The 27,987-nt window shown below is 38.4% G+C and overlaps 1 protein-coding gene across 3 annotated transcripts; it reads right to left on the minus strand.

Moving 5' to 3' along the window:
* On the minus strand, window positions 1–27,942 carry LOC104246604 (DNA mismatch repair protein MSH3). Of its 3 annotated transcripts, XM_070171018.1 has the most exons (15): window positions 26,840–27,942; window positions 25,533–25,727; window positions 25,145–25,309; window positions 19,114–19,212; window positions 18,780–19,028; window positions 18,193–18,444; window positions 17,985–18,116; window positions 16,610–16,870; window positions 16,461–16,532; window positions 15,073–15,222; window positions 11,359–11,850; window positions 10,947–11,075; window positions 10,096–10,187; window positions 9,923–10,016; window positions 1–425 (listed from the first exon to the last, which is right to left on the minus strand). In XM_070171018.1, the coding sequence occupies exons 1-14, from the start codon at window positions 27,800–27,802 to the stop codon at window positions 10,013–10,015; spliced, it is 3,255 nt and encodes a 1,084-aa protein (XP_070027119.1). In that variant the 5' UTR covers window positions 27,803–27,942; the 3' UTR covers window positions 1–425; window positions 9,923–10,012. The 3 variants fall into 3 exon arrangements, with proteins under 3 accessions (XP_070027119.1, XP_070027120.1, XP_009800750.1); XM_070171019.1 differs by lacking the exon at window positions 10,947–11,075; XM_009802448.2 differs by lacking the exons at window positions 1–425; window positions 9,923–10,016; window positions 10,096–10,187 and having other exon boundaries at window positions 10,541–11,075; window positions 26,840–27,941.
* Between the last annotated feature and the right edge of the window lie 45 nt (window positions 27,943–27,987).

Below are 27,987 nucleotides of genomic sequence, written 5' to 3' on the forward strand. Positions count from 1 at the left end.
TAGTTAGAATCACCATGGAAGAAGATCAGGTGAAGTTACTTCACATGCATCCAGGCCAACAGTTATCTGTTCATTCAGATGTATACAACTTTTAACTTAAATTGATAAATGAATCGCAAAAGGATGACTTTCGACACATAATGATACTGAACCACTGGTTTATGCAGGTCCAATCTCTGGAAAGGGCAGCAGACTACTATGGGCTAAAGACAGATTATTGAAAATTGATGGGCAATAGGGAATACTTGGACACAAGAAGAATAAGAATAGAATTCTTAAATCCAGCCACAACACTTGGTGTAAGCCCATCTACTCCAACTTCCATGAGCAGGTTCTCATTATACCAGTGATTGTAGGCTGCAGCGAATTGGCAACTGAACTAGTCAAGATGCAGCTCTCCAGGCCGACTTGAACACTAACGTCATCTGAAAAGAAAAAAGAAAAGATTTTTCTTACATATGAAGCATTCATCCACTACCAGAGCATGGGTGTTCTACTTTTTAAGTTTATACTCTGGAATCATCAGGGAATACGACTAAGCCAGCACCTGCCATCCTATGAATTACTGTAGATATTAATTCTCATTTGGCTTAAGATGGAGCTTTCCTGCACCTCATATAAGTTGCTGATCATCCACACTCAAAAAATGAGCACAACCATATTGTTACTGAGAATTTAGAATGGCAATTATTTAATTAATTGAAGTGATTATCTTCAAAAGAGATTGAAAGTGAGCGTCGAAATCATCCTGAATCCCTTCTCCATATATGACTTATTAAATTGGATCCTATTAAACAAAAATAATTAACATCACTGAAAATTCTACTTGATAATAATTTTTATTAGCATCACCCTGCAATTTCAATATGTTATAAGATATGTCAGTAACCACCACCCAGTGAATGTATCTTGTCGCGGAGAATGATTATATTGCTTTATAAGATTCTCATTGTCGGTAAGCTTAACAGCATATACTTCATCACATGCCTCAATGTTGGACAGGAGCACTTAACAACCACCCACTTTAAACATGATCATTCTATCAAAAATAGTTTCCATCTCTAATGGACACACTTGAAGCTTGTATCTGAAAGGCACGTTTGACTAGACTATAAAGCTACAATGTTTAAATATATTAAGGCAACAGAGATTATGGTGAATATCTGTGAGAAACGGAATACTCAAAACGGTCACATTTCTTGCAATATAATTTGTTTGCAGTACCCTAGTATTTGGGGGAGTTAGACAGTCATTCTGCCCTTGGGACTTTCTTTATTCGGTAAAGGGTCATATATACCCTTTTAATATCGAAAATAAGTTATATATACCCTCCGTTTCACTTTCTTAATATTCATACTCCTACCATTACACTTGTGGGTTCAAAATACCCCCCACCCGTTAAATGACTTAAATCCCTCTACAAAACTTAAAAACTACATGTGGCACGCCTCTGGTTGCACTAAAATAACCTGCAACATTTTTATTCTATTTTATAAATCACACCCAACCCAGCTTCTTTACCCACCTCCATCCGAATTCCCTTATTGCAGCAAATGATGCACTTGTTTTTGGAGAAAAAGAAATTGGAAGTAATTTGTTGTATTTCAAAATACTAATACTTCAACTTATTCACAAAAAAAGAAGAAAAAAAAGAATTTAAACTTATCCCAAAGAATGATGGATGAGAAATATGAGAATTAAACTACACGAGAACATCGCTTACAAACTCATAATTTCATAAGTAGAAATTTATAAAATTTATTTTTGGATTTTTCTTGAACTAAAAAAAAAATTAAATCCAACAACGAAAAATATATTTAGATTCAAATTTCTGAAGTCTTTCTGCTTTTGAAGGTATTGAAAAGCATTCCACATTAGAGCATCACAAACCCAAAAAAAAACATTGTGGGCTTTCTTGTCATCAAAAGGACAATACCGAAGCTTTAATAAGAGTACTAATGGGTAGTGAAAACAAAAAAGAGGAAAATCAAGAGAATCTTCTTTATCATCAGCAGCAGCAGAAGAAGAGTTCATTAAGGAGTAAACAGCGCACTTTGTATTAGATGTTGCTATTGTTATTCTGAATCATCACTAAAATAAAACAAAGATAATAAGGGGGTGAGAATGATTTAAGAACGGGGGATTCGGACAATGTTGGCCGGGTGGGTAAATAAGTTGGATCAAGTGGGGTTTATTAAAAAATGGGGCGGGTTATTTTAGTGCAACCAGGGCGTGCCACATGTCATTTTTAAGTTTTGAGGAGGGATTTAACGAGTGAGGGGTATCTTTAACCCACAAGTATAACGGTAGGGGTATGAATACTAAGAAAGTGAAACGAAGGATATATATAACTTATTTTCGAATTGGTAACTATTGTATATATTAAAAACATCAGTACATAGGTTGCACTGAAAACCAAATTTACATGGAGAGGATTAGTAGATGTTCTAATTCGAGACCTAGCAAGATCCTAGTATGTCTATGATTGTCAATGTATCTTCTATGTAAATCTGTTTGCACCAAAAACAAAAAAGAAGAATACAATTGAGTTTGATCTTCTGCACTGGATTGCTTCTATCTTCAAAAATATCTAGCGTTCCTTTCCCTCCAAACTGTCCACTAGATAAAAGCCGGGACAGTCCTCCATCTATCTCTACTAGTTGCTTCAGCTCCAGCTTCTTCCCAGCTATAAAGGACATCTTTAAGCCTGTATGGCATTGACCATGAAATACCCTTAAGACTAATAAAGATTTTCCATAGTTGGTCTATAATCTTGCAATGTAGAAACAAATATGTGACAGTTTCAGCATTTTCCCCGCACAGAAAACATCTTGAGCACAGAGAAATTCCCCTTTTTATGAGATTATCCTGGGTTAATACCGCCTCCTTTACTAGTAGCCAAGTGAAGCAAGCTACCTTGTATGGAATCTTTGTCTTCCAAATATGTTTCCAAGGCCATGGGTCCACCTGTTGATTATTATGATTCAAAATCTTATATGCATCCTTCACCCGGTATACCTCTCTGTTGTGTCTCATCCACCAAAGTGAATCAAAACCTTCCTGTAATCCTCTAAATGCTTCCAGCTCTTTGTAAAGGTCAGCTAATCTTGTTATCTCCCAGTCATTCAACTGTCTTCTTAGAGCGATTTCCCATCCTTGATGACTCCTCATATTAGCTACTGTCTTATGCTGGTTTTGTGCTAAACCAAACATGTCGGGGTATCTTTCCTTTAAGCTTCCGTTTCCTAACCAATTATTATTCCAGAATGATGTGTTCCTTCCGTTGTTCACTCTTATGGAGGAGTGATTCTTCATTATAGACCAAAGTTCTCTGATGGATTTCCACACACTTACTCCATATGATGTTCTGACTTTTTTTGACACCCAGTTATTTTCCTCACCATACTTTGCTTTGATCACTTTGCCCCATAAAGATTGGGGTTCTTGAGAGTACTTCCATAACCATTTCATTCTAAGAGCCTTGCTATGATTCTTCAAATTCCTTATTCCTAAACCACCTTTTTTTTTATCCATCGTGATTGTCTTCCATTTAACTAAATGAAAGACCTTTTTCTCCTTATTACCTTGCCAAAGGAATGATCTTCGAAGTTTGTCCAATCTCTGTAAAATGCCTGCTGGAATTGGGAACAAAGACATCATATAAGTAGGAAGTGAGTCTAATACTGAGTTGATTAGAACTAGTCTGCCCCCCAATGATAGGTATTGTGATTTCCATCTTGACAGCTTCTTCTCACACTTTTCTATGACTGGATTCCAGATTTCTTTTAATTTGGATCTTGCACCAAGAGGCATCCCAAGGTAGACAGTTGGTAGGGACCCAACTTCTCCTCCCAATATCTGTGTCAGTTGCTCCGTGTTGTTAACTTCATTAATGGGAAAAATATTGCTCTTTCTCCAGTTGATGTGTAATCCTGAGACTCTCTCAAATAAGACCAAAATGATTCTTAGCAATCTAAGTTGTTCCTTTTCGACATCACAGAAGACTAGAGTATCATCAGCATATTGGAGATGTGTGATCTCTAGATTGTTTGCCCCACTCCTGTTTACCTCAAAACCTTTAACCCATCCACTGACTTTAGCCGTTTTGATCATGTTGTTCAATCCTTCCATGGCTATAATGAATAGAAAGGGAGATAAAGGATCACCTTGTCTTAGACCTCTGTGTGAATGGAAAAAACCTTTAGGAGATCCATTTATAAGAATGGAGAATTTTACGGTAGATATGCAAACTTTCATCCATCTATTCCATTTCTGCCCAAAACTCATTAGTTCTAACATTCTGAGTAGGAAGCTCCAATTTACATGATCATAGGCCTTCTCAATATCTAATTTGCATAAGATTCCAAGTTCCTTCTTTTTTATTCTTGAATCCACAGCTTCGTTGGCAATCAACACTGCATCTATTATTTGTCTTCCTTTGATGAAAGCCATTTGTTGAGCATCGACAATTTTCCCTACCACCCTCTTAAGTCTTTCGGTTAAGACTTTTGAGAGCAATTTGTAGAAGCTCCCTATCAGACTGATCGGTCTGAAATCTCTCAATTCTTTCGCACCTGTCTTCTTTGGAATCAAAGCTATATATGTTGCATTGAAGCTTTTCTCAAACATCTCCTGAGAATGGAAGTTGTTGAAGGCCGCCATGATGTCTTTCTTCAAAATGTCCCAGCACTTTCTGAAAAAACCTATTGTGTATCCATCCGGACCTGGGGCCTTGTCACTTGCACACATCTTCAGACAGGTCAAAACTTCTTGTTCCTCAAAGTTACTCTGTAAAAGCTCCCTTTCTGATTCAGAAATTCTTGTGCTATTTTCGAAATTGACCGTTGATCTCCACTCTTCAGGCTCTTTGTATAACTCCTTGTAGAATTCAGTTATCTCAATCTCTATTCTGTCTGGATCCTCGACTACTTCATGTCGAATCATTAGTTGATCAATGTTGTTGTTTCTCTTGTGTGCATTTGCAGTGCGATGGAAAAATTTTGTATTCTTGTCCCCTTCTTTGAGCCACAGAGCTCTTGATTTTTGTCTCCATACACTTTCTTCATTCTTGAGTTGTTCCTCAATCTCCATTAGAGTAGCTGCTTTCCTCACTGATTTCTCCTCTGTCAGCGCTCTTAGTTGTTGTGTTGTCTCAAAACCTGCTAGTTGACTTGGCAATTTTGTTTTTTGCAGTCCCAAATTACCTTCATAAACTTTGCTCCATTCTTTTAGCTTGCCCTTGAGAGCTTTTAACTTGCAAGCTAAAATGTAATCAGGTCTTCCTGAGAATTCAAAAGATGTCCACCAGTCTCTAATTATGTCATCAAAACCTTCCATATTCAGCCACCAATTTTCAAACTTAAAGTATGATTTAGCTTATTCCCACGCACCACAGTATAGAGCCACGGGTGAATGGTCTGAAATCAACCTTTGTTGGATAGTTTGCTTGATGTTTCTAAAGCTTTCATCCCATTCTTCTGAAATGAGAAATCTATCAATTCTTGAAGCGGCTGTATGATTGTCCCCTCTGAACCAAGTATAGTAGCCTCCTTCAAGTCGTAGATCTATCAACTCCATATCTTCAATAAAATCTGAGAATTCCACCATCGCTTTGGACCCCCTTAAACATTCCCGTTTTTCAGAAGGGTACCTTGTAACGTTAAAATCGCCACAAACCGCCCAAGGGCCTTCCATCAATCCCCTCACTGCACCAATTTCTCTCCATACTATTTTCCTTTCTATTCTACAATTTGGGGCATACACTCCTGTTATGTGACATTGAAAATTCTGTAAAAGAGCCTCGAACTTGCAAGTCAAAGTGTATGCACCAGTCTGTAACACCTCCCCTTTCCATACTCTGCAATCCCATAATAACAAAATCCCCCCTCTCGTGCCGCTAGCTTCTAAACTTGCATACCTCACCCATCTACCACCCCATATTTGACTGACTATTTCCTTAATATCCCCCTCCACTTTTGTCTCTTGCATGCATATAATGTCTGCCCTCCAGTTCTGCACTTGACTTTTTATGATCTCCCTTTTCTTCTAGTCGTTTAAACCCCTTACATTCTAGGAAATTACTTTGATCTTCATATTAAAATGATTGATAGATCTCTTCCCCTACTCCTTTTCCCGTCACTCTTGAATTTGACATCAAACGAAGTTAAACCTTTTAATTTCAGTGATCCTTTGAATCTTTGTTTCTTCACCTCCAACTCTGTCTCCACTCTTCTAACCTGTCTGCAACTGTCAATTTGCATTAACAACTCTAATGCTTCTTCTTCATGGCCTTGAAAATCTACTCCAAACATTTTCCCCAATTTGATCATATTTTGATGGACTCATAGTGTTGCGTCCATGTCTTTATCCATTAAAGGATTGTGTTGTTGAACTGCTATAGGATTCACCTCCTCGATTTCCCAATCTTGGATAGAGCTAAAGTGCTTTAGTTGTTCCAAAACTCTTCCAACTTGATCTTCCCCATATTTGTGTTTATGCTCTGCTCCCCTGCCTTCAGTTCCAGTCTTGCTATCTTTGCTCCACCTTCTGGCTGACTACAGCTGTTGAATGTTGCCTTTGTCATACTTTCAAGGTTTTCATTGGGGATTGGATCCCCTGGAGTGGACTCTTTTTCCCCCAGGTAAGAAGGTCCTCCCATTTCCTCAATACAAGGCTTCAGCCTAATTCAGCTTAATATCATCAGAAAACTCACACGAGAGATCATTAAAAATGACTTGTGCAGCCAAGTCGGAGTCATAGGATTTCACTCGTTGTTTGTCGCTTTACTGCTCTGATTCGAACTCGAACCTTGTGTAAGTTGCACACTTGCCTTTCCTTTTATCAGTGTTTTGCAATATGGTGCACCCCACTTGATTGTTCAAATATCTCTCTATTTCAAAACATTGTTCGTTTTCTTGCATATTCAGCTCATATCTTGTCTGTCTTTCAGCCCAGATTGGGATGAAAAATTTGATACGATCTCTTACAATCCCAACCTCATTGGGAGTCTTTCTGCCATCACCAACAATTTTAATTCTTGCCCACTTAAGATGATTTTTGACATCAGTTTCTTCTTCAGTAGCTATCCATCCCCCACAGAGATCTCCTATTTCTTTGAAGATCTTTTGTGACCATAGATGTAAAGGAATCCTCATGGCTCTAATCCAGCATGTTTCCTCGATTTGTGAGTTTGGAATGCATCCAGCAGTATGACTCCACCATTCCAAATGAAGCTTGAACTTTTTCCAACTCCATTCTCCTTGCATAATCTGCTCCGCCATGAATCTGTTTGGAAATTCAAAAAGAAACATGTTGCCTGTCATTTCATACATGTTTACTCCATATGCTTTGTTTCATGACGCACTAGCCCATCGCCTTATGTCTGCTAAAGTGGGTCTCTCATTGATTTCTTTCCCAAAAAACCCGACAATGCATTTTTTTAGTAAACCAGAATCCTTGCTACCTGTCGGTTCCACAACAGAGATATCTCCATTGTTTATGCTGACCTTTGCCTCTCGAAGGGTATTGGATTGCCATTTACTCTCCTTGATTGCTTTGACGTAAGGGTAGTTGTCCACCGTGATTCTAGGTGGGACTGTGGGATTCATTTTGGGGGTCTGATGTATGAATCTTTCTATCTTAGCTGCTATGTCATTCCAACCTGCATTCAAGGCTAACTCTGGAATTATAATAACAGACCTCCCTTCTCCCTTCAGTGACAGAATGCTCGTGTATCTTCCGTGAACGTTGAATTTCCTGGTACAGAAATGTTCTATCATATGTTCCTTGCACTTCCATCGCTTCACTAAATTCATTTGATCTTTCGACGCTTCTTTAAGTACAAAACAAATCCATTCCATTACCTTTCTGCCCATGGATGAACGTCTCATCATGCTGCGGCTTCTCTCCACCCATTCGAACCATACCTCTTTGTTGGAATTCCATCTGGTGATGTCAAAAGATTTGAATCCTGCGTTAGAAATAAATCCAGTTGTCTCCCATATTGTACAACCCAGCTGTTCAGGTTATGGAAATTATAAGGAGTATTTGATGGTCATCACAGTTGAGCTGTTGAGGTAAAAGAAACTGAAAATTGGGCCAAAACAGAGGTTTCCCGCTCCCGGAAAAATAAAAGTCGTCGGAAATCTGAAAAAATTGTACCAATCTGGTCGGAATTTGCAGTAAAGGAAGTTGTCCCAAAAAAAAATTTGAAAAGCTGCCGGAATTTGGCTCACGCGCCCGGCGCGTGTGGGAAGGTCGCCGGAAAGGGCCGCGCGTGGCGGCACGTGGAGGCTGCTTCGTCGGAAAAGATTCAGTGGAGTGGTCGGAATCTCGGGGGTTGTCTAATGGTGTTCATGGAAAGCTAAAAATTCTTCTACTCAGGCTCCTCGGGGAGTGTGCCTGAGAGCTCGAAAGAAATTGGAATTTTTAATGCATATAATTTATTTTCGATAGTAAAGGGATATATATGACCCTTTTCTGTTCTTTATTCTGTTTTCAACTTTATCAACTTTAATGATTACCATTGTAATTTGTATACTACCTGGATTTTCAGGTATTGAAATGGCTAGTGCACTAACCATTACCACATTAAGACATTTGACAATTATATTTTTATGCCACTGGGAAACTCATCCATCACGTTCCCATAAAGAACCACCCTAGGCTTGTTTTTCGACATAAAAAAGAGAGAGAATGTGTTGGAAAGACCGACAATCTAAACTGATCTCTAAGATAACACTTTCACATAGTTTGTCAGGTAACTTAAGCCTTTTGAAATCCACGGTATACCACTAGTCTACGTTTCATGTAAATCAATCTCTTCTATGGTCCTTAGTGAAGCATCTTCTTATAGGCATATATGATAAAACTACCATTAAGCTAGATGCTCAAATGGCTTGCCAATAATATAAGAATATTAGTTTTTTGTTGTTTGGCAGTGCTCCGTAATGACATTAGATAACCTCTTTGATGTTTGCTATCTTTGCCAATTAAATAGAAGGGTTAGGATGCTCTTTTTACCCTTTTCTTTTTCATTGATTGTTTAAGGCATTCTTTATCAACTTTGACAAAGTTGGAAACAAACTTTATTGCAAGGATGTGACTGTATCGAGTATTTTGTTGCTAATAGCTATTGACATGTTGCCTTAATATATTAGAACATAGTAGCGTTATATTTTTAATCAAAAGTTCCTTTCAGGTACAAGCTTCAAACGAGTGTCCTGAATAGTACTGATCTTATTTGATTGTTACTTTAGGGTCATGAAGCAATGCAGGCTGCAGCTCATAGGAAGCTCTACCAATGAATTGAAGGAAGGTTTGATTGAGATATATTATTATTTTTAATTATTTTTGGAGTCGAAAACACTTCTAATACTAATATGGTTTTACACTGGTGTGTTGTTGATGAATGTTATATAATGCATTGGAGATGATACTATTATTAAAAGAAAGGCCACGTTTAAAATGGTTGTGTAAGATCTCCAACATCGAAGCGCATGATGAAGTTTATGTTGTTGTCAAGCTTAGCAGTGAAGAGGATAAAAAATATAATCATTCACCATGTCAATAAATTCATTGTCCGTGGCCTTTACTCTCATATTTAAGAGTATATTGAAATTGCAATTTGATGTTAATATATTGTTATCAAGTAAAGTTTTCAAAGGTAAAGTTTTCAAAGGTATATTTACTTTTGTTTAGGATCCAGATTTCAATAATTAACAAGTCATATATGTAGACAAGAGTTTCAGGATGATTTCAATGCTCACTTTCAGTTTTCCTTTTTGAAGATAATCACTTCAATAGTTAAATAGTTACCTTTGCAAATTCTCATCCACAATATGGTTGAGGAATAATAAGAGGGACATCGATAGCGATGATATGAGCTCAACAAGATAAACAGAAGCTAAAGATGATTCAGCACCTGAATGATACAAAGCAAGGAATTTGTCTTCTCTATTTTGACCAAAATAGTTGTCCCCTTAATATTACTGTACAAGCAGGCAAGCAGCATTTACCTGCAAAAGACGAGGGTCTTTTTCATGTTGGAACAACAATGGGACATTAGCAAAGTACTGGCATGGATGCAGGGCTTACAGAAGACGCGATGAAGCGCAGCCACGGCTACAAATAAGGATGGTTGGGCCTGAGCACCCTTTTTTCTCTTTTCCAGGAGACACAATTACCCACTGTTATGAAGAAATGCAACAGGAGTTGGAAATAAAAGCAATCAGAACCAAACTCCAGTTGAAGAGATTAGTAGATAAGAGGAAGAGTAAGTTTTAAATTTCATAAAGAACCCCCCTCCAGGAAGAGTCAAACCCAGTACCATGAAGTCCTTGAGGTCTGAGCTTTGTCACTCAAGCTACGCCTGATTGGAGGCGTTTCAAGGTATTTTAAGAGCCTAAAGTCTGAAATAACAAACAAGTGGGACCGGGAGCGAGAAATAGTCAAGATAATCATGCATCACTTCGGAAAAAACTTCTCCTTCATTTCATTTTATATGATGGTATTTGAATGATGATGGATTTTAAGAAAGAAAGAAAAAGAACATGCCATGGCATTCTATAAGAAATAAGAACATGTCATTACAGGAAAAATGGAAAGGTAAAACGACAGAGCTACCCCGAAACAGAAAGAATGTCGATCTTTTGAGATTGACCAAAAAGGAAAAATCCCTTGTGTAAATGGGAAGGAAGGAATACTTGATTGCAGCGGAAAGAACGATAGGATAAAATAATTAGTCTTTAACTACTTATTAACTGAGCAGCAAGGCTTCTAGCCTGCATTAGAAACTGGAGCCTCCTGTCATCATCATGTTCTTCAAGAAGTGCGAAGTTTAGGTTCAGAAAGAACTCCCTGTAAAGCTCGCCCATATCATCTAAGTGTTCAACTCTTCCAGCAGACAAGCAATCAGGTTCTAAGACATACTCCACTGGTTCAGATACCTTACAACCATCTTTGCTATAACTTATGGAAGAGCTCCTTCTAGTTCGATTTTGCGTTGTGTAGTTAGAGACTGCTGCTTCTAGTCTTCCAGCTATTACGATGGCTCGTTGAATACACATAACCGGCAGCTGAAACCAACCAGAACTATGAGATAAATGATGAATGTTTGAATAGACCAATGGAAATGACCGGACTACAAAGCAAACCATATTGACCCTGGCAATGGAGAAAAACTGAAAAAGACTGGAGCATCAGCGACCCAAAAACTTTAGCTAGTGGCTCTCCTTTCAAATTTAGATTTTTAGAGTGGATTCCAAGTTCTCTAGCATATTAGATTTACTATCAGGCTTCATTGAGAATGTCTTCTACTGGACCAGTCCAAAGAGGAACCATGAATTCAGGCTAACTTACTTGTGCAAGCTGAGCAACTTTAAAACCAAAACTTCTCTCGCAGACCCCTGGTGCAAGTTTGTAAAGGTAGGTGATGTCTTCACTATTGATGTGATCCATCTTCTCATTTGACTTGAAATCCCCATTCACTTCTCTTTGGGATGTCAGATATGACACATGGTATGGTCCCACGGAGCCTGGATATTCATTCTTGATACTGACAATTTCAGGGTAATGGGTGACAAATAGAATCATGCATTTCTTGTGTTCTAGGAGATACTGAAGTGTTGCATAAGCAATTGCTACGCCGTCATGTGTACTGGTGCCTCTCCCAAGCTCATCAAGTATAACCAATGAGCTGGCTGAGCATTTTTTCAGTATATCAGAAGCCTCGCTGAGTTCTTCTAAGAATGTACTTCTTCCTTGCTGTATACTGTCGGATGCACCCATGCGAGTATATATGCCATCTAGCACTTGCAGTTTTGCAGAGAACGCTGGAACAAAGGATCCAACCTAGAGGAATCCAGAAAAAACACCTTTATCAAACCATAGTGTTGTTGATCTTCAGTAAACAAGATATGCACCAGCAAGCCATCACTAAGACTGCTTTCGTTTGGACTTATTTTCCAATTAGACATTTAGCTAGCGTTTGGCCATAGATTCCCAAATTTGTTTTGAAAAATCTGATTTGGGTGAAATTTGGTTCGAAGATGAAAATGTGTTGGGACATAAGTTTTCAGAACATGTTCCACTTTTTTTTTCGAAAAAACATGAAACATGACTTATACCCACAAGTTCTAAAAACTATCACATATACCCAACAGTAACTTCATCAGTAATATTCATTATCATTATCACAAACCATAGTCCTGAACGTAAATAAATTCGGTACAAAATTATCATTTTTATAATGAACTACGCAAGACACTATCAGATGACCGAGAAGACGAAGCATCATTGTTACAAAATAATAAATGGTAGGTTCTTTTATAAAATACAGAAGTTTGGGGCATCCAGCAGATGAAAGTAGTAGAAATGAGGATGTTGAGATGGATGTGTGCACATACTAGGTTGGATAGAATTAGGAATGAAGTTATTCGGGACAAAGTGGGAGTGGCCCCTGTGAAGGCAAAGATGCATGAGGCAAGGTTGAGATGGTTCGAGCATGTTAAGAGGAGAAGCACAGATGCCCCAGTCAGGAGATGTGAGAGGTTGGCCTTGGGAGGTGAGAGGAGGGGTAGAGGTAGGCCAAAGAAGTCTTGGGAAGAGGTGATCAGGCGAGACATGGCGCAGCTTGAGCTGACCGAGGACATGACCCTAAATAGAAGGGTGTGGAGGTTGAAGATTAGGGTAGAAGGTTAGTAGGTAGTCGTGCGTTTCCCTTTGTCTTCTCTAGTTCGATAGTATTAGTGCTAGTATGGTATCCTTTTTTTCCTTAGTTTGCTATATTCGCATGTCTTGTTCTGTTATTACTTGCCATCGGTAATTCCGTAGTTTGCTAGCAGTACTTCGTTCATATTCTCGTGTGCTGCCTTGGATTTATTTTTTCTAAATATACTATCTTGCTATCACTTGTTATCGGTACCCCATTCATATTCTCTGTTGCTATCTTCGATTTAGTTTTCTAATTATTTATCTTGCTATTACTTGCTATCAGGGCTTCCTTCACCTTCTTTAGCCGAGGGTCTATCGGAAACAGTCTCTCTGTCCTTCCAGGGTAGGGGTAAGGCTGCGTACATCCCACCCTCCCCAGACCCCACTTGTGGGATTATTTTGGGTGGTGGTTGTTGTTGTTACAACAGTTTGGGGCAATTTTTAAATTTTTTAAAAAATGTAATAGTAAAATTTTGGGGAGCTGGTTTTAGGATTTGGAAATTTGCCAAAATATGGATAAAATTTATGAACAAACATGTATTTGCCAAAAAAAATTGGGAAAATTTGGCAAAATCTATGGCCAAACAGATCCTTAGACTTGTTAGAGATACAAGTAATTAATCTTTCCATGGCAGAGGCAGTATCTTTCCATGGGGGGTAGGCTGACCCTTATAAATAGTGTCCTAGATAGCATCCCCACCTACTACATGTCTCTCTTTCCTATTCCCTGTAAAGTGCTAAAACAGCTTGATAAGTTGAGAAGAGATTTCCTTTGGGAGGGCAACAGCACTACACCAAAGTTTCACCTTGTCAAATGGGCCAAAGTGACAAAACCTAAATCTCAAGGAGGATTAGGAATTAGAGACCTTGCTGCTCACAACAAAAGCTTGTTAATGAAATGGTTATGGAGGTATAGCCAAGACAATCAAGATCTGTGGAAAAAGATAGTTAGGGCCAAGCATGGTACTCTTAATCACTGGTACACTAAAGTATCTAGAGCCTCTCATGGTGTTGGTCCTTGGAAAAACATTAGCAACCTCTGGAATGAATTCTCTGAAAATACCTCTTTCAGAGTGGGTAACGGCAACAATATCAAATTTTGGAAGGATAAATGGCTTGGTAACTCTGTGTTAATGAATGAATATCCCAATCTTTTCAGACTAACCAGGGACAAAGACTCCATCTCAAAATACAGAGAAAATAGCAGCTGGAACCCTTTATTCAGAAGGAATGTCAACGACTGGGAACTTGAAGAACTACTGACTCTACTTGCAAGATTGGAGGAGTGCATGTTGGATACACAGTCAGCGGATAGATTAAAATGGGGGAACTCAAAGGAAGGAATTTATTCAGTGAAGGCAGGTTATACTCACCTCCATGTTCAAAATGATTTGATCAATAATTGGCCATGGAAATTGATCTGGAGAACTAAACTTCCAACGAAAGTCATATGCTTCACTTGGATAGCAACTCGGGAAGCATGTTTAACTCAGGACAATCTCATCAAAAGAAGCTTTCAAATTCCAAACAGATGCTATATGTGTAGGCAAGCTGCAGAAACCACCAATCACCTTCTTTTGCACTGTTCAGTTGTCTACGACATTTGGTGTATGTTCTACTCTATTTTTGGGCTAAGTTGGGTCATGCCACAAAGTACCAAAGAGGCGGTTGAAGTTTGGAGCTCAAGGAAAGTTGGCAAACCCATCAAGAAGATCTGGAACATGATACCAGCATGCATTTTTTGGGTAGTATGGGCAGAAAGGAATCGTAGATGTTTTGATGGTTTATCAACTTCAAACCATGCACTCAAGGCTAAATGTTTTTTATTACTCTTTAGTCGGTGCAAACTCTCCCCTGTAAATTCCCCTGAGCTTTTTTTGGATTTTGTTAGCTCCCTGGAACTATAGTTGGCCTATTCTGGAGCTAACACTCATCTTTTGTACTTATCATCTTGCATCTTCTTGATGCCATTAATGAATCTTATTACTTCATCAAAAAAAAAAAAGATACAAGTAATTAATCTTCATCAATTCCATGAGAACATGAACAAGAAGAGGCCAGCTTTACATTAAAAAGATTATGATAAGCAGTGTTACCACGAAACCTTTAAAATGGTCTTTATTTTAAAGAGTGAACTATTAGGAAATGTTCCTTCAGTCATACTGCCACAGGGATCACCTACAAAGGACCACTACCAAGAAATATGTCTCTCCCAGTAAACTTTTCTAACAGTTGTACCTTATTCTGACTCGTACACATTCTTCTGTAAAAGAATGTTTTCACGTCTAAAGTCACACAAAGATAGTGAAGCAAATAACTCTAAAGATAATCACATAGAAGCAAGCATCAATATGGCTTCACCTGAGCCATCAAAGCGATAAGAGCAACTTGGCGAATATAGCAGCTTTTTCCTCCCATATTTGGTCCAGTAACAATCTGACAATACTCTCTTTCTGCATGCAAATCTGTATCATTTGGGACAAAGTTCTCTTGTAATACTCTCTCCAAAACCTGTTCAAAGCCCTCAGTTAAAATTCAAAGGTTCAAAATATGTAATCAGGAATCATAAACACACATAAGAATGTCTTAAACAACCAATGAAAATGAAAAGGGTAAAAAGAGCATCCTAATCCTTCTTTCAATTGGCAAGGCAGCAAGCATCAAAGAGGTTATCTAATGTCATTACGGAGCACTACCAGGCAACAAATAGAAAATTTAATTTTCTATATTATTTGCAAGCCATCAGAGCATCTAGCTTAATGGTAGTTTCATACCATATAGGCCTATTAAGAAGATTCATCACTAAGAACCATAGAAGAGATTGATTTACATGAAATGTATACTTGTGGTATCCCACTCTCTTGACTTCCAAAAGGCTTAATCTACTTGACAAACTATGAGAAAGTGCTATTTTAGAAATCATAGTATATTCTTTCAACAGTTTATAGTGTTAAATCTTTTTAACATTTCTCTCTTTTTGGATGCCAAAAACAAGCTCGGGGTGGTTCTTTATGGGAATGTGATGGATGAGTTGCCAAGAGGCACAAAAATGTAATTGCCGAATGTCTTAATGTTGACAAAGGTTACTGCAGTAGCCATTTCAACACCTGAATTTCCAGGTGATATACTAATTACAGATACCTGTTTTTCATGGTAAATCAGCCAATGTGGCCCAATGACTTCAATTCTGTTTTCCATTCAGATTCACCATTTTTGCTGGAAAATATGATGGGATGCCTTCTTTTGTACTGATATTAGTCAGTAAGACGAAAATCCAGCATAATACACTATCCTTGGGTATGTAATACAGATGAAGACATAAACAGAGTCTCATCTCTTTTTTTTGGCGGCCTACATTTACCCCACACCCCAACTGACTTGCACAGCAGCCAATCCTGATCTTTGTCACTTTCGAGATCAAAGAATCATAACTTTCAGTGCACTATCAAAGCAGACACAAGACCTTCTCAAGCACAGGATATGTCATTGCGACATAGAGCTAGCCTGTATTAGTTATCCTACTCGCAAATCAAATAAAGAAACCGGTCTCTCTTCCTTGATCTAAACCAGTGACTCGAACGCCCAGTCTCAAGGTTGTAGGTGGAGGGACTTTCCACTTGAGCTACACTCTCTTGTCAGCTAAAACTAAAGTAAGTTATTTTTCAAATCACAAACAGAAGTTAAGCTGCAATATCTAAAGCAGTCTTAAAAAAGGTGAAGCTTTAATAAGTACTGTTTTTAGCACATACCGGGTGACGACCAGAGCAAATATGTATCTGAACAGCCTCATCATCTTTCACAAAAAGTGGACGGACATAATTCTGGAACAAATAATAAAGCACCATTCACATCCAATAAAACAAGTAGAAGCAAAAAGGGGGAAAACATAATATTTAACCTTATTCCTCGAAAGAATGGCAAGAGAATTTAGACAATCCAATGAAGCCAGCGCCTGCACAGCAGCTTGGAACTCAGCAAAGTATCCACCAAACCTCGTTAAAAAATTATTCCAAGCAGCTTGGCAAACGATAGTGAGCTGCTCATTTGCCAATGCTAACTCATCTAAAGCCACCAATACTTCTGGTGGATGATAGCGTATTGCTTTCTTAGTACTGTTCACTTTCACCCAGTCTGGCGGCACCTTTGTGTCTAGAGGCAGCTGCACTTGAAGCAACATCCAGTCAAAACAAAACAATACGATATAAAAGGGCATACTTCCTTGGTTTTAATATCTCACTATGGACCACAGGTTCAAGGTATGCACAAAAGATAATTACAACCTAAAGGCCTCAAACTTGGAGCCTATGCAGCACCAACAAGCTAAAATCCTTGCTCAGAAACCACAAAGCAGAAATGACACAGACATTGGAATACGGTTTTGCACTATAATGCAAATCTTGATCTGATATGTGTTTTTCTTCAAAAGTTCGTCTAGACACTTGCATCCAGGAGAATTTACATAGGGGAAAAGGCATGAGATATACATCTTTGTTAAACATGTCCGACACATGGTGGAAAAGGTGTTGGGCAGAAGAGGACTCGGACAACAAGACATGATTAACACTTGGCGCTGCTGAAGACAAGCATGGCGACCAGGAGGACCATGCTTCTTATTTTCTTGGACAATCCATAACCACATCCCCTCCCCTCTCCCCACCCAAAATAAAGATAGAAAATAAACAATAGAAAGAACCAACTCGAAAAGAAAACCAAATAAAAGGAAAAAGAGAAAACCAAATGACTATATATTTCGGTAATTAGAATAAAATAAGATGGATCATGACAGCACAGTAGAAGAGAACAACACAACAAAATATATATCTGAAACTGCAACACTTTGAATCCTGAGGTTTAGTGAACCAAGAGTGAACAAAAACAGCAATGCGAAGCAAAATATTTCCAAATTGTCAACAGCAAGAGGACGTAAAAGGACTTAATAGAAACAAATCATTGTGACTGCCCAAAGGAGTTTCAGAAAGACTCTACTAACAGTTAAAACTATTTGAAGAAAGGACTTCATGTAAGTCATCAACAGAAGCGATTAAAAATCAGGAAAAGCAAGAACAAGTCCTCACTATTTCAAGCACACTGGAAAGATTCCACAAACAGCAAATATTTTGACCAAGAGTTTGAGTAAATATTTTGAAAATAGTTAAAACCACTAAACATGAAAGGAGGATTTCAAGAAGAAAGATGGGAACATGATAACAATAAGCAAATAAAAAAGATGGGAACATGATAAAACCTTGTTCTAATTTCTTCTAGTAATGTACCTCTATCAAATGTGTAATTCCAGCTACACTCGTGTACTCCAAATTGCGGATATGAAGCTGCTTGCGATACACAACAATTAATGAGTCTAACTTCTCATTTGCCAACTCAACTCTCCTTGTACCTTCAGCAACCTGTGAACAAACTGAAATTGGTCAATGAATCAAGGTCAGGTAAGAAACATGGCACAGAAAGAGAATACAAACAAACCTCAGGGAACTTTCCGTCAGAAATGAAGAATAAATTGTGAAGATCCCGTCTGTCAGCGGCTTCCTTGTTTAAAGCAGACAAAAGCTTTGCAGCAGCATTAATAACAGTAGACGATGAGGCAATTGATATCAACTTTCTCAACAGTACTGAGCGCAAGGTCTCTCTTTGTAGATTCGTACTTTTATACTCTTCTATCCAAAGCTGCTGAAGTTGTTTTGCAGCAGTCAAGATAGCTTGAATGACTGCAATAAACTGATACAGAAGTTCCTATTAACTTTCATCTAGAAAATGATTGAGGCTGCAAAACCAATTCAAGGAACAGTATATGCTTGTTTATGGATGAGCAATAAAGCTATAGTTTCATGATCTCATGTCTAAGCATTGCAAGCTGATCGGAACATCCAACCGAAAGTTTAATATTTCCCCACCACAGGTTCCTGTCTGTAGTTACCAGAGCTTGTTGAATAAGTGAGGGAACCTTTGAAAAGTTGCATTTTGATGATCTTCCCCATCAGATCAGAGACTGTAGCATATAGTATAAAGCTAAGAAAATCTTGACCAAGTAAAAAAAAGATAAATCCCTTCACCTCAGATGCGGTAGCTTTTTTGTGAAAAATTCTTGTAATCCCCCGTTGGATATCTGGTGACCTTCCCAGAGTGGACAGAACTGAAGAAATTATATGATGTATCTCTGATTGCGAAATGGTAACATCAGCACCTTCCATCTCTAAGACAGAAGTATGAGAAGTTCGATAAGTTTTCATAGATTCTGCAATCTCTGAAACTGCGTCAAGACGAGCACCTATCATGTTTCTATCACATAAAGGATGAGTCACCTGCAAAATACAAAATTATCGATGTACTCTGTATCCATTCATATTACTATAACCCAACAAACTAGGGGCCAAAAGATCTCCATACCCAATGCCTGAGAAGCCTTGAACCAAATATGGTAAGTGTCTGATTCATACAATGCAGCAAGGAGCCAGACTCAGATCCGTCAAAATTATTCTTCAAAACCTACATCATCGGTAAAATAACAAATCTGGAAAGAATATGCCTTTGTATGTAGGGCTGTTCATTCGGATCGGATATCCGAAATCCGAACCGATCCATTCAATTTTGAATTTCGGATTTCGGATTGGATCGGATTTCGGATTATGTTTATTAAAATTTCGGATTTCGGATCGGATTTCGGATTGGTATATTTTAATCCAATCCAATCCGAAATCCGAAATTATTAGGACATGTATAAATACTACACTTTAATTTACATCAACCTCCAAGTTATTACCTTTACAATTGCTAGATTTAGCTATATTGGCACCATAGTACTCTCATAATTGCATAAACATGAATTTTTCTTAATGTATTGCCTCTTTTACAAAGAAAATATACATATTAGTTTAACTTTGAGGCATAATAATACGATCTGATATCCGATCCGATCCAAACTTTAAAATCCGATCCGATCCGATATAATTCGGATCGGATTCGGATTGCATTTTCTATACTCCGAAATTCGAATCTGAAATATGCTAAATCCGATCCGATCCGATCCGTGCACAGCCCTATTTGTATGTCTCCTGAGAGCTAAAAGACTACTGGTGGAGTAAAGTAGAGAGAATGAAAAGAAAACTTTTAAAACTCTTATCAAATTGTATACTCACTCCGTTCCAATTTATGTGAATCTATTTGAGTGGGCACGGAAATGAAAGACTTATTAAGGGTAAATGGAAAGTTTAAAGTCACATTGTTTCCAAATTTAGAAAGGGGTAATTCTTTTTTAAGCGGACTAAAAAGGAAACATGTTTACATAAATTGGATCGGAGGAGTATTATACATACATATAATCAATTTATATGTATAATGTTACAGAATGAACCTAGACACTTTATAGAATGAACATAGATTGTTTCTTAGTAGTGTACATAACTCATATATAGATAGTAGATCGGTAGGAATCTCTTTTATTTCTTTCCTTAGTTAGGACCTGATGTATATGTATATATATGTATCACTACATGGAATAATATACCAATTTGATTCTTCCATACCTTGTTAATTACATGATATCAGAGCCATAGTTGTGGCTTCGCCGGACCAAGACTTTCCGGCAGACACGTGAGGTGCGTGTGTGGTCCATTCTTTGTCCAGCTTTGTTCTCCAAGATCAACTTGATTATTTTCGATCGATTGTTGGTTATCCTCTGATAACAGAACCTTATTTTCGTGAAGAACAGACTCAGGCAAGGTTGTATTACACCAATTTCGGTCAGGTTTGAGTTCTTGTACTGTTTGTTTTGTTTTTGGGATACTGAAGTAATCGTGAAACAATATTCTGGCATCTGATTGCTTGTTTTGTGAATTGGTATTTGTTGGGTCTTCCTTGTAAGACACTGTGTTACAATTTGAGACTTGATATTATCTGTTGGGTCTTCCATTATCAGAAACTTTGTTAGTCTATGATTTTATTTGATTTGGGGACACATTTGTTTGGTTCTCTGATTCGGTTGAGTAGATTATTGGAGTGGAGTTATGTTAAATAGATTGTTGACTTCGTGTCTACCAGAGATTTGTTTTGGTATCTTTTAGCTTTGGAGACCTCTTTTAATCTAATCGGTTTGTTATTCAAAGGAAAAAATGATGGCAAAGAATAACAATGCAACAACTCCTAATCCAACAATCTTGGTTTCGGATGAGTTTCTAATATTCCTTCAATATCATAAATCAGTTAAGGAATCCTCTTCAATTACTGCCTTTGCTGGGTCAGATAAAACATGTCTTATCACCTCTTCCAATAAATGGGTGATCGATTCAAGTGCCACAAATCACATGACAGGTAATCCAAATATTTTTTCTAGCTTTCGCTCGCATAAAGCACCCTCTCCGGTTGATGTAGCTGATGGATCAACTTGTAGCAGTGTTGGATCTGGGACTGTTAAGCCAACTTCCTCTATTACCCTGTCATCTGTATTAAGTCTACCAAACCTGGCCTTTAACTTGATTTCTGTTAGTAAAATCACCAAAGATCTTAATTGTTGTGTTGCATTCTTTCCGGATCATTGTTTGTTTCTAGATCTTACAACAAAACAGGTTATTGGTAAAGAATATTTATCTGGTAATCTCTACATCCTTGATGACTGGGAGTCACGGCCTATTGCATGCTCTAGTGTTGTGTCTCCCTTTGAAGCACATTGTCGATTGGGACACCCTTTTTTGCCTTTATTGAAGAAGCTTTGTCCTCAGGTTCAGAATATTTCTTCATTAGATTGTGAGTCATGTCGATTTGCAAAACTCCATCGCATCTCGTTAAGTCCAAGGGTTAATAAACGAGTTGAGTCAGCTTTTGAGTTAGTTCATTCTGATGTTTGGGGACCATGTCCCGTTGTTTCCAAAATTGGGCATAAGTATTTTGTCACCTTTGTAGATGATTTTTCTCAAATGACTTGGATTTACTTTATGAAGAGCCGATCTGAAGTGTTTACTCACTTTTCTGCCTTCTGTGCTGAAGTCAAAACTCAATTTAACGCTTTGGTGCGTATTCTAAGGAGTGATAATGCTAAAGAATACATGTCAGACTTATTTCAGTCGTACATGAGACAACATGGTATACTACATCAGTCTTCATGTGTTGATACACCCTCTCAAAATGGAGTTGCTGAGAGGAGGAATAGGCATCTACTAAAGACAGCTCAGGCACTTTTGTTCCAAATAAAGGTTCCTAAACAGTTCTGCGCTGATGCGGTCTCTACGGCTTGCTTTCTAATTAATCGCATGCCGTTTACTGTGCTTGGTGGTAATGTGCCTAGTGTTCCTTTTCCAAACAAGGCATTATTTCCGGTGGAACCTAAGGTATTTGGAAGCACATGTTATGTTTGAGATGTTCGACCATCTGTTACCAAGTTGGATCCCAAAGCATTGAAGTGTGTTTTCCTTGGCTATTCTCGCCTTCAGAAGGGATATCGGTGTTATTCTACTAAACTTGGCAAATATTTGGTGTCAACTGATGTGGTATTTTCAGATACTACACCATTTTTCTATGCTCCTCCCATTTCTACAAGTCAGGGGAAGGAAGATGAGTGGCTAGTATATCAGGTTACTCGTACTTTTACAGAACAACGAGATGATGTTCCTCCATATCCTAGTTCTATCGAGCACCAATCCACTATTCTGGCTTCAGCACCTGCTCCAGTTATGTTAGCAAGACCACCAATTGTTCAAGTTTACTCACGGAGGCAACAGAAGAATGATACATGTTCTACACCAGTTCCTTCCTCATTAGTTCCTTCATCATCAGATTTGCCTCCACCTGACCCTCCAGAAAACCTTGACCTTCCAATTGCTCTTCGCAAAGGTATGCGTACTTGCAAATCCACATATTCTATTGCTAATTTTGTTTCCCACGACTACTTGTCTCCTGCATCTAGATCTTTGATTGTGTCTCTAGATTCTGTTTCTATACCCAAAACGGTGAAAGAGGCTTTGAATCATCCTGGATGGTCTGAGGCAATGCTTGAGGAAATACATGCCTTAGAGAAAAACCACACTTGGGATTTAGTGGATTTATCCAGTGGAAAGAAGGCAGTGGGATGCAAGTGGGTCTTCACGGTCAAAGTTAATCCTGATGGCTATGTGGCGAGACTTAAGGCCAGACTTGTGGTTAAAGTATGCTCAGACTTATGGGGTGGATTATTAAGACACCTTCTCTCTAGTTGCCAAACTTACTTCTGTCCGCTTGTTCATTTCTCTAGCTGCTTTTGAGAATTGGCCTTTTGCATCAATTGGATATTAAGAATGCTTTTCTTCATAATGATCTCCATGAAGAGGTATATATGGAGCAACCACTTGGTTTTGTTGCTCATGGGGAGTATGGCATAGTCTGTCATTTGAAGAAATCCTTATATTGCTTGAAGCAGAGTCCCCGGGCTTGGTTTGGTAAATTTAGTGAAGCAATTAAAGAATTTGGGCTGGAAAAGAGCAAATGTGATCATTCTATCTTCTACAAGCAATAACAGCTGGATCTATTCTCCTTATTCTATATGTGGATGACATTGTTATCGCAGGGAGTGATTATGCAGGAATCTCTTCTCTCAAGTCTTTAGTCTTTCTTGCATACTGTTTCATACAAAAGACTTGGGACAACTGAAATACTTCTTGGGAGTAGAAATAACAAGAAGCAAGAAGAAAATTTTTCTATCTCAGAGAAAGTATATTCTTGACTTACTAGCAAAAACTGGTAAGTTGGCTGCCAAACCTTGCAGTACTCTAATGGTTCCTAATTTGCATCTTATGAAAGATGATGGCGACCCATTTAATGATCCAGATAGATACAGGAGGTTAGTTGGGAGATTAAACTATCTCACTATGACTCGTCCAGATATTGCTTTTGCAGTGAGCATGGTTAGCCAGTCGCGCCCACAGTTAAACATTGGGAGGCTTTGGAGCAGATCCTATGTTACTTAAAAGGAGCTTCTGGACTTGGCATACTATACGGCAATCACGGTCATTCTCGCATTGATTGTTTTGCAGATGCAGATTGGGCTTGCAGATTGGGCTGGACCAAGATTGATAGAAGATCTACTACTAGTTACAGTGTATTCGTTGGTGGAAACTTGGTATCATAGAGAAGTAAGAAACAAAATATTGTATCTAGGTCCAGTGCAGAATCTGAGTATAGAGCTATGGCACAATCAACATGTGAGATAATGTGGATACATCATTTTTTAACTGTAATTGGGTTAAAGCATCCTACTCCATCAAAATTTTGGTGTGATAATCAAGTTGCACTCCATATTGCCTCAAACCAGTGTATCATGAAAGAACCAAACATATTGAAGTTAGCAGATCTGTAGATAGCAGATCTGTAGGAATCTCTTTTATTTCTTTCCTTAGTTAGCACCTGATGTATATGTATATATATGTATCACTACATGGAATAATATACCAATTTGATTCTTCCATACCTTGTTAATAACATATAATATCCCAGCGGAGGCAAAATACATTAGGTGATTTCTTCCCATCTATCCAAGCCTTAGTGGATAGAGTTACTTGGTACCTGTTGCTGGTGGGAGGTGGCAGGTATCCCGTGTAATTAGTCGACGCGCGCGCAAGCTAGCCGGGACACCACGGTTATCAAAAAAATATATATATGTATAATATAAGCACTTTAATGATAGTTACTCAACAGTAGTTTGCTAGTTGACACTTTTTCTTATTGGTAACTTGCATCTACTCCACCCTAACCCTCTTCCCCGGGAGTCAAAAGTCTCATCACTTTGCAACCTTGGTGACACGAACCCCGGCCTACAGGTTGGAGGTGGAGAGAGCTTTCCACTTGAACTGGCTTCTTTTTCTGTGGGGGGGGGGGGGGGAGGATGAGTGAGCTAGTTCATATACTTGTGATGTTTTAACCAATTCTACAAATGTTTCAGGTACAGAGAGTCGGCAGTTGCCTTCAAACTGGGAATATTATCCACATTAAGACTATATCTATATTACAAGTTTCACTAGTTTGATTAAATCAATCAGAAGACTGACAATTGCTTGTTTAAATGCTTATCTGCCTTATGGTATGGAGTCGACTTGTCACAGAAACATTAAATGCTGTCATCAAAGCAAATTTAGATCCTATAATGAAAACAAAGTTATGTCAATCGAGCTCAAGTTTACTGAGGTTCACATTTACAGATGGTTCCCCTAGACCCAACTAATTTTGCTTACTCCATGCTTCAAAGTCCTATTAATTGTAGCAATCACACCCTCCTTTAATTTTGAATCCTATCTACTATTGCTTTGAGAAGGAATCTTGGGCAAAGAACATAGGAAAATACAAGATAATGTATTGTTCATTTATGGAATATATCCAAATAGTTGTCTTCACTTTTTCTTTGGTTTATCCGCTTTCGGCAGGGAGAGGGAAGAGAGGGGGGGGGGGGTTAACCACTCACCTCAAGTTGCTGCAGTGCATTGGCTGAAAGGGTCATCTCCATGTTGCCAGAGAAGGGACGAAATGAAGCTCCCAAGCACAGAACTCTTTCCAAACCAAACTGTTTTAGATGTCTAATAATTAAGGCCAATGCTTGTATAGCCAGACCAGGCATTACCATAATTCCCTACAGATCAAAATAAAATAAGATGAAAGAAGGAGGCATAAATTAATGCACAAAGAAACCCAATACCATAGTGAACCCAAAAAAAAAACATAAAATAAGAAAGTATAAACATGTTTGCAAAAGATATGAAGATATCAAATTTTGACAGTTTGATTCCATCTGCTACATGGTATATTAAAAATTTAGACTGCTCAGTCTCCAAATCCAAGTGTAGAAATTACACCTGGATTGCAATTCGATTCTGTTCGTGCATTTTCACCTCAGCCTCTTCCCTTTCTTGGACATTTAACAAATAATTTTCCCGCATGCCCTCATATAGAGACATCACTTCAGCAAGAGCACCGCCATCACTGAACTGGTCTGATGATACATCCTCCACCCGAACATTAGATGCCGGTCCAGCATAAGCCAGTAGCAGCTGAAAAGAATATAATAAATTAAAGCAGAACCTCTGAGCTTTGAAGAAATACATTCATAAGAGTCACTAGGCGACTTTCAACGATGTCATCAAGACTGCTCCGACATTCAATTGAAATAATATATATACGAACTTCAATTATTATCTTTTTGGATAAGTTCCATACAAGCTTCAATATGATGGCATTACCCCATGAAGGTGAACATCCAAAAGCACAACTCTAAACTGAATAATAAACCAATAACTTCATGTCCAAAACCTCTAGATGATATCACCAAGAAATTTTGGACAAAGCAAACAAAAGTACGAAGTGCTCTACCTTCAAACTAATTATTTAACTAATTTCCTGTGTTATTTCGGTGAGTAATCACTCCGTATATTCTTCAAATATTAAAACATTACATTCATCTCACTTGGATATGCACCTTCTCTAGGCTACAATAACTTGCTAGCTTGGTCATATGAGTGGCAACTCGTAGTTGGGCTGGTCTGCTGGAGTACAAACAACTACCCTGTTTGTGAGTTACACAAATTTGTTCGTCCAGTAATAGAAACAAATGGACCATATTCCCGAAAAAGAAAAGGTCGTACATCCTAAAATTTGCAATTTGTTTACAACGTGTTGTGGTAAAGGACGAGGAGTGGGCCATTATTTTCATCAAAACGGGAGGCAGTTCTACCCCAGCCTGAATCAGGATGACATGCCTGCATAATTTTGCTCCATTAGAGATCTGGCAAACATGAATCTTATTTTATACATGGTCAGCTCGAGTTTTGCTGATTAAGCTTCACTGTTGTTCTTGCCTCAAACAAGACACCATTGATAAAGATTCTTTGGTTCAGTCTTCAATCTAGAAATCAATGCAGATACAATTAACAATGAATCTGCAACAGAACAAACTACTAATATATACTTTTACTGTACAGCTCCCTTTATTAAAAGTTTAAGCTTTTAGAGAGTGAGAAATTTTAATTCTCTTAATTTTTCAACAAACTGAATATTGCATTTCCATAAATACGAAGTCAATGTGAGAAACCAAAGGTTCCTTTTAGTTCTATGAGAGATTTGCACACAAATGAGTAATAATTGTTTTCCAGTAATAATCAATCACCTTCTCTGACTGCTTAGATATAGGCCTGCCAACAAGCAATTCAGCTGGCAACAAGTTGAGGATCATCGCCTCCAACCCGGCCCTCATAAAATTATCAATAAACTCCCCATAAACAACATCCCCCGTCGAAACCTCAACCCCAACAACCCCAATTTTCACATCAAACCCCCTACAACCCTCAATCCCAAAATCAAAATCCTCGATTCCCTTCTCGACAACACAAACCAAATAGTTATTACATGACCCAAACCCCTCATCTCCACCCCCTACATCTTCCGAAGACTCCAGAGTAGCTTTCGTGTACAATGCTGATAACTCACGGCCAAAAGGGCCCAATTTATTTGAGCCATGTGCCTTAATTGCAGCAGTCTCCGTTTGTTTAACAACACCAACTTTGTATCCTGCATTCACCAGCCTCCTTACATGGACATTCAACCGAAAAGTCGGTACACTAGCTGTTAAGAAATTGTGATCCATATGTGCATAAATTCCTAAAACCCTAGCAGCATTTTCTGCATCCTGACCAAAAAATCTGTACTTATAACCAACTTCGATCATCAATAAAATGTCTGGATACTTGGCCTTAAGCTCCACAACTTGTTGCTCTAATGGTGTGTACTTGGGGTTTCGAATATCATAACATTTGGAAGGTTCTAGAAGGTCGGTAGATGGTTCTAGAAGTTTATCCAGGAACCTCTGGTGGAGAGTGGGGTTAGGAAGAGGAGGGGGTGGGTTGTGTACGTGGGGTGATAGCTTAGGGATTTTGGTGTGTTTTGTGGAAGGAGGAGAAGTGAGTTGAGAAGTTCTGAGGCGTTTTGCAGGTGAAAAGGTGACAGTGGTAGTAATTTTGGGAGGTAGAGTACAGGGAGGAGTTGAGGTTGAAGTTGAAGTTATAGGGTCTTTTTCGTTCTTTGGTTTTGGTGCAAAGAAGCGGGAAATTACTTGTTGTTTTGGTTTTCCCATTTTTACAAATGTCGCCGTCGTCGACCGTCGATCGTCGCCGTCGTGGTGGCGGTGGTTCCGACGGGGGGCGTTTTGGCGGTACGAAGTGCAAAGGCGGTTTAGTTTTGTAGTGTTACGGGTCTCTTGGCGCGCTATGTTTATCAGAGATTTATTACTTAATATATGTTTTAAGTGTAGCAAATAAC

This window comes from Nicotiana sylvestris, chromosome 3, assembly GCF_000393655.2.
Source record: "Nicotiana sylvestris chromosome 3, ASM39365v2, whole genome shotgun sequence".
Taxonomy (NCBI): domain Eukaryota; kingdom Viridiplantae; phylum Streptophyta; class Magnoliopsida; order Solanales; family Solanaceae; genus Nicotiana; species Nicotiana sylvestris.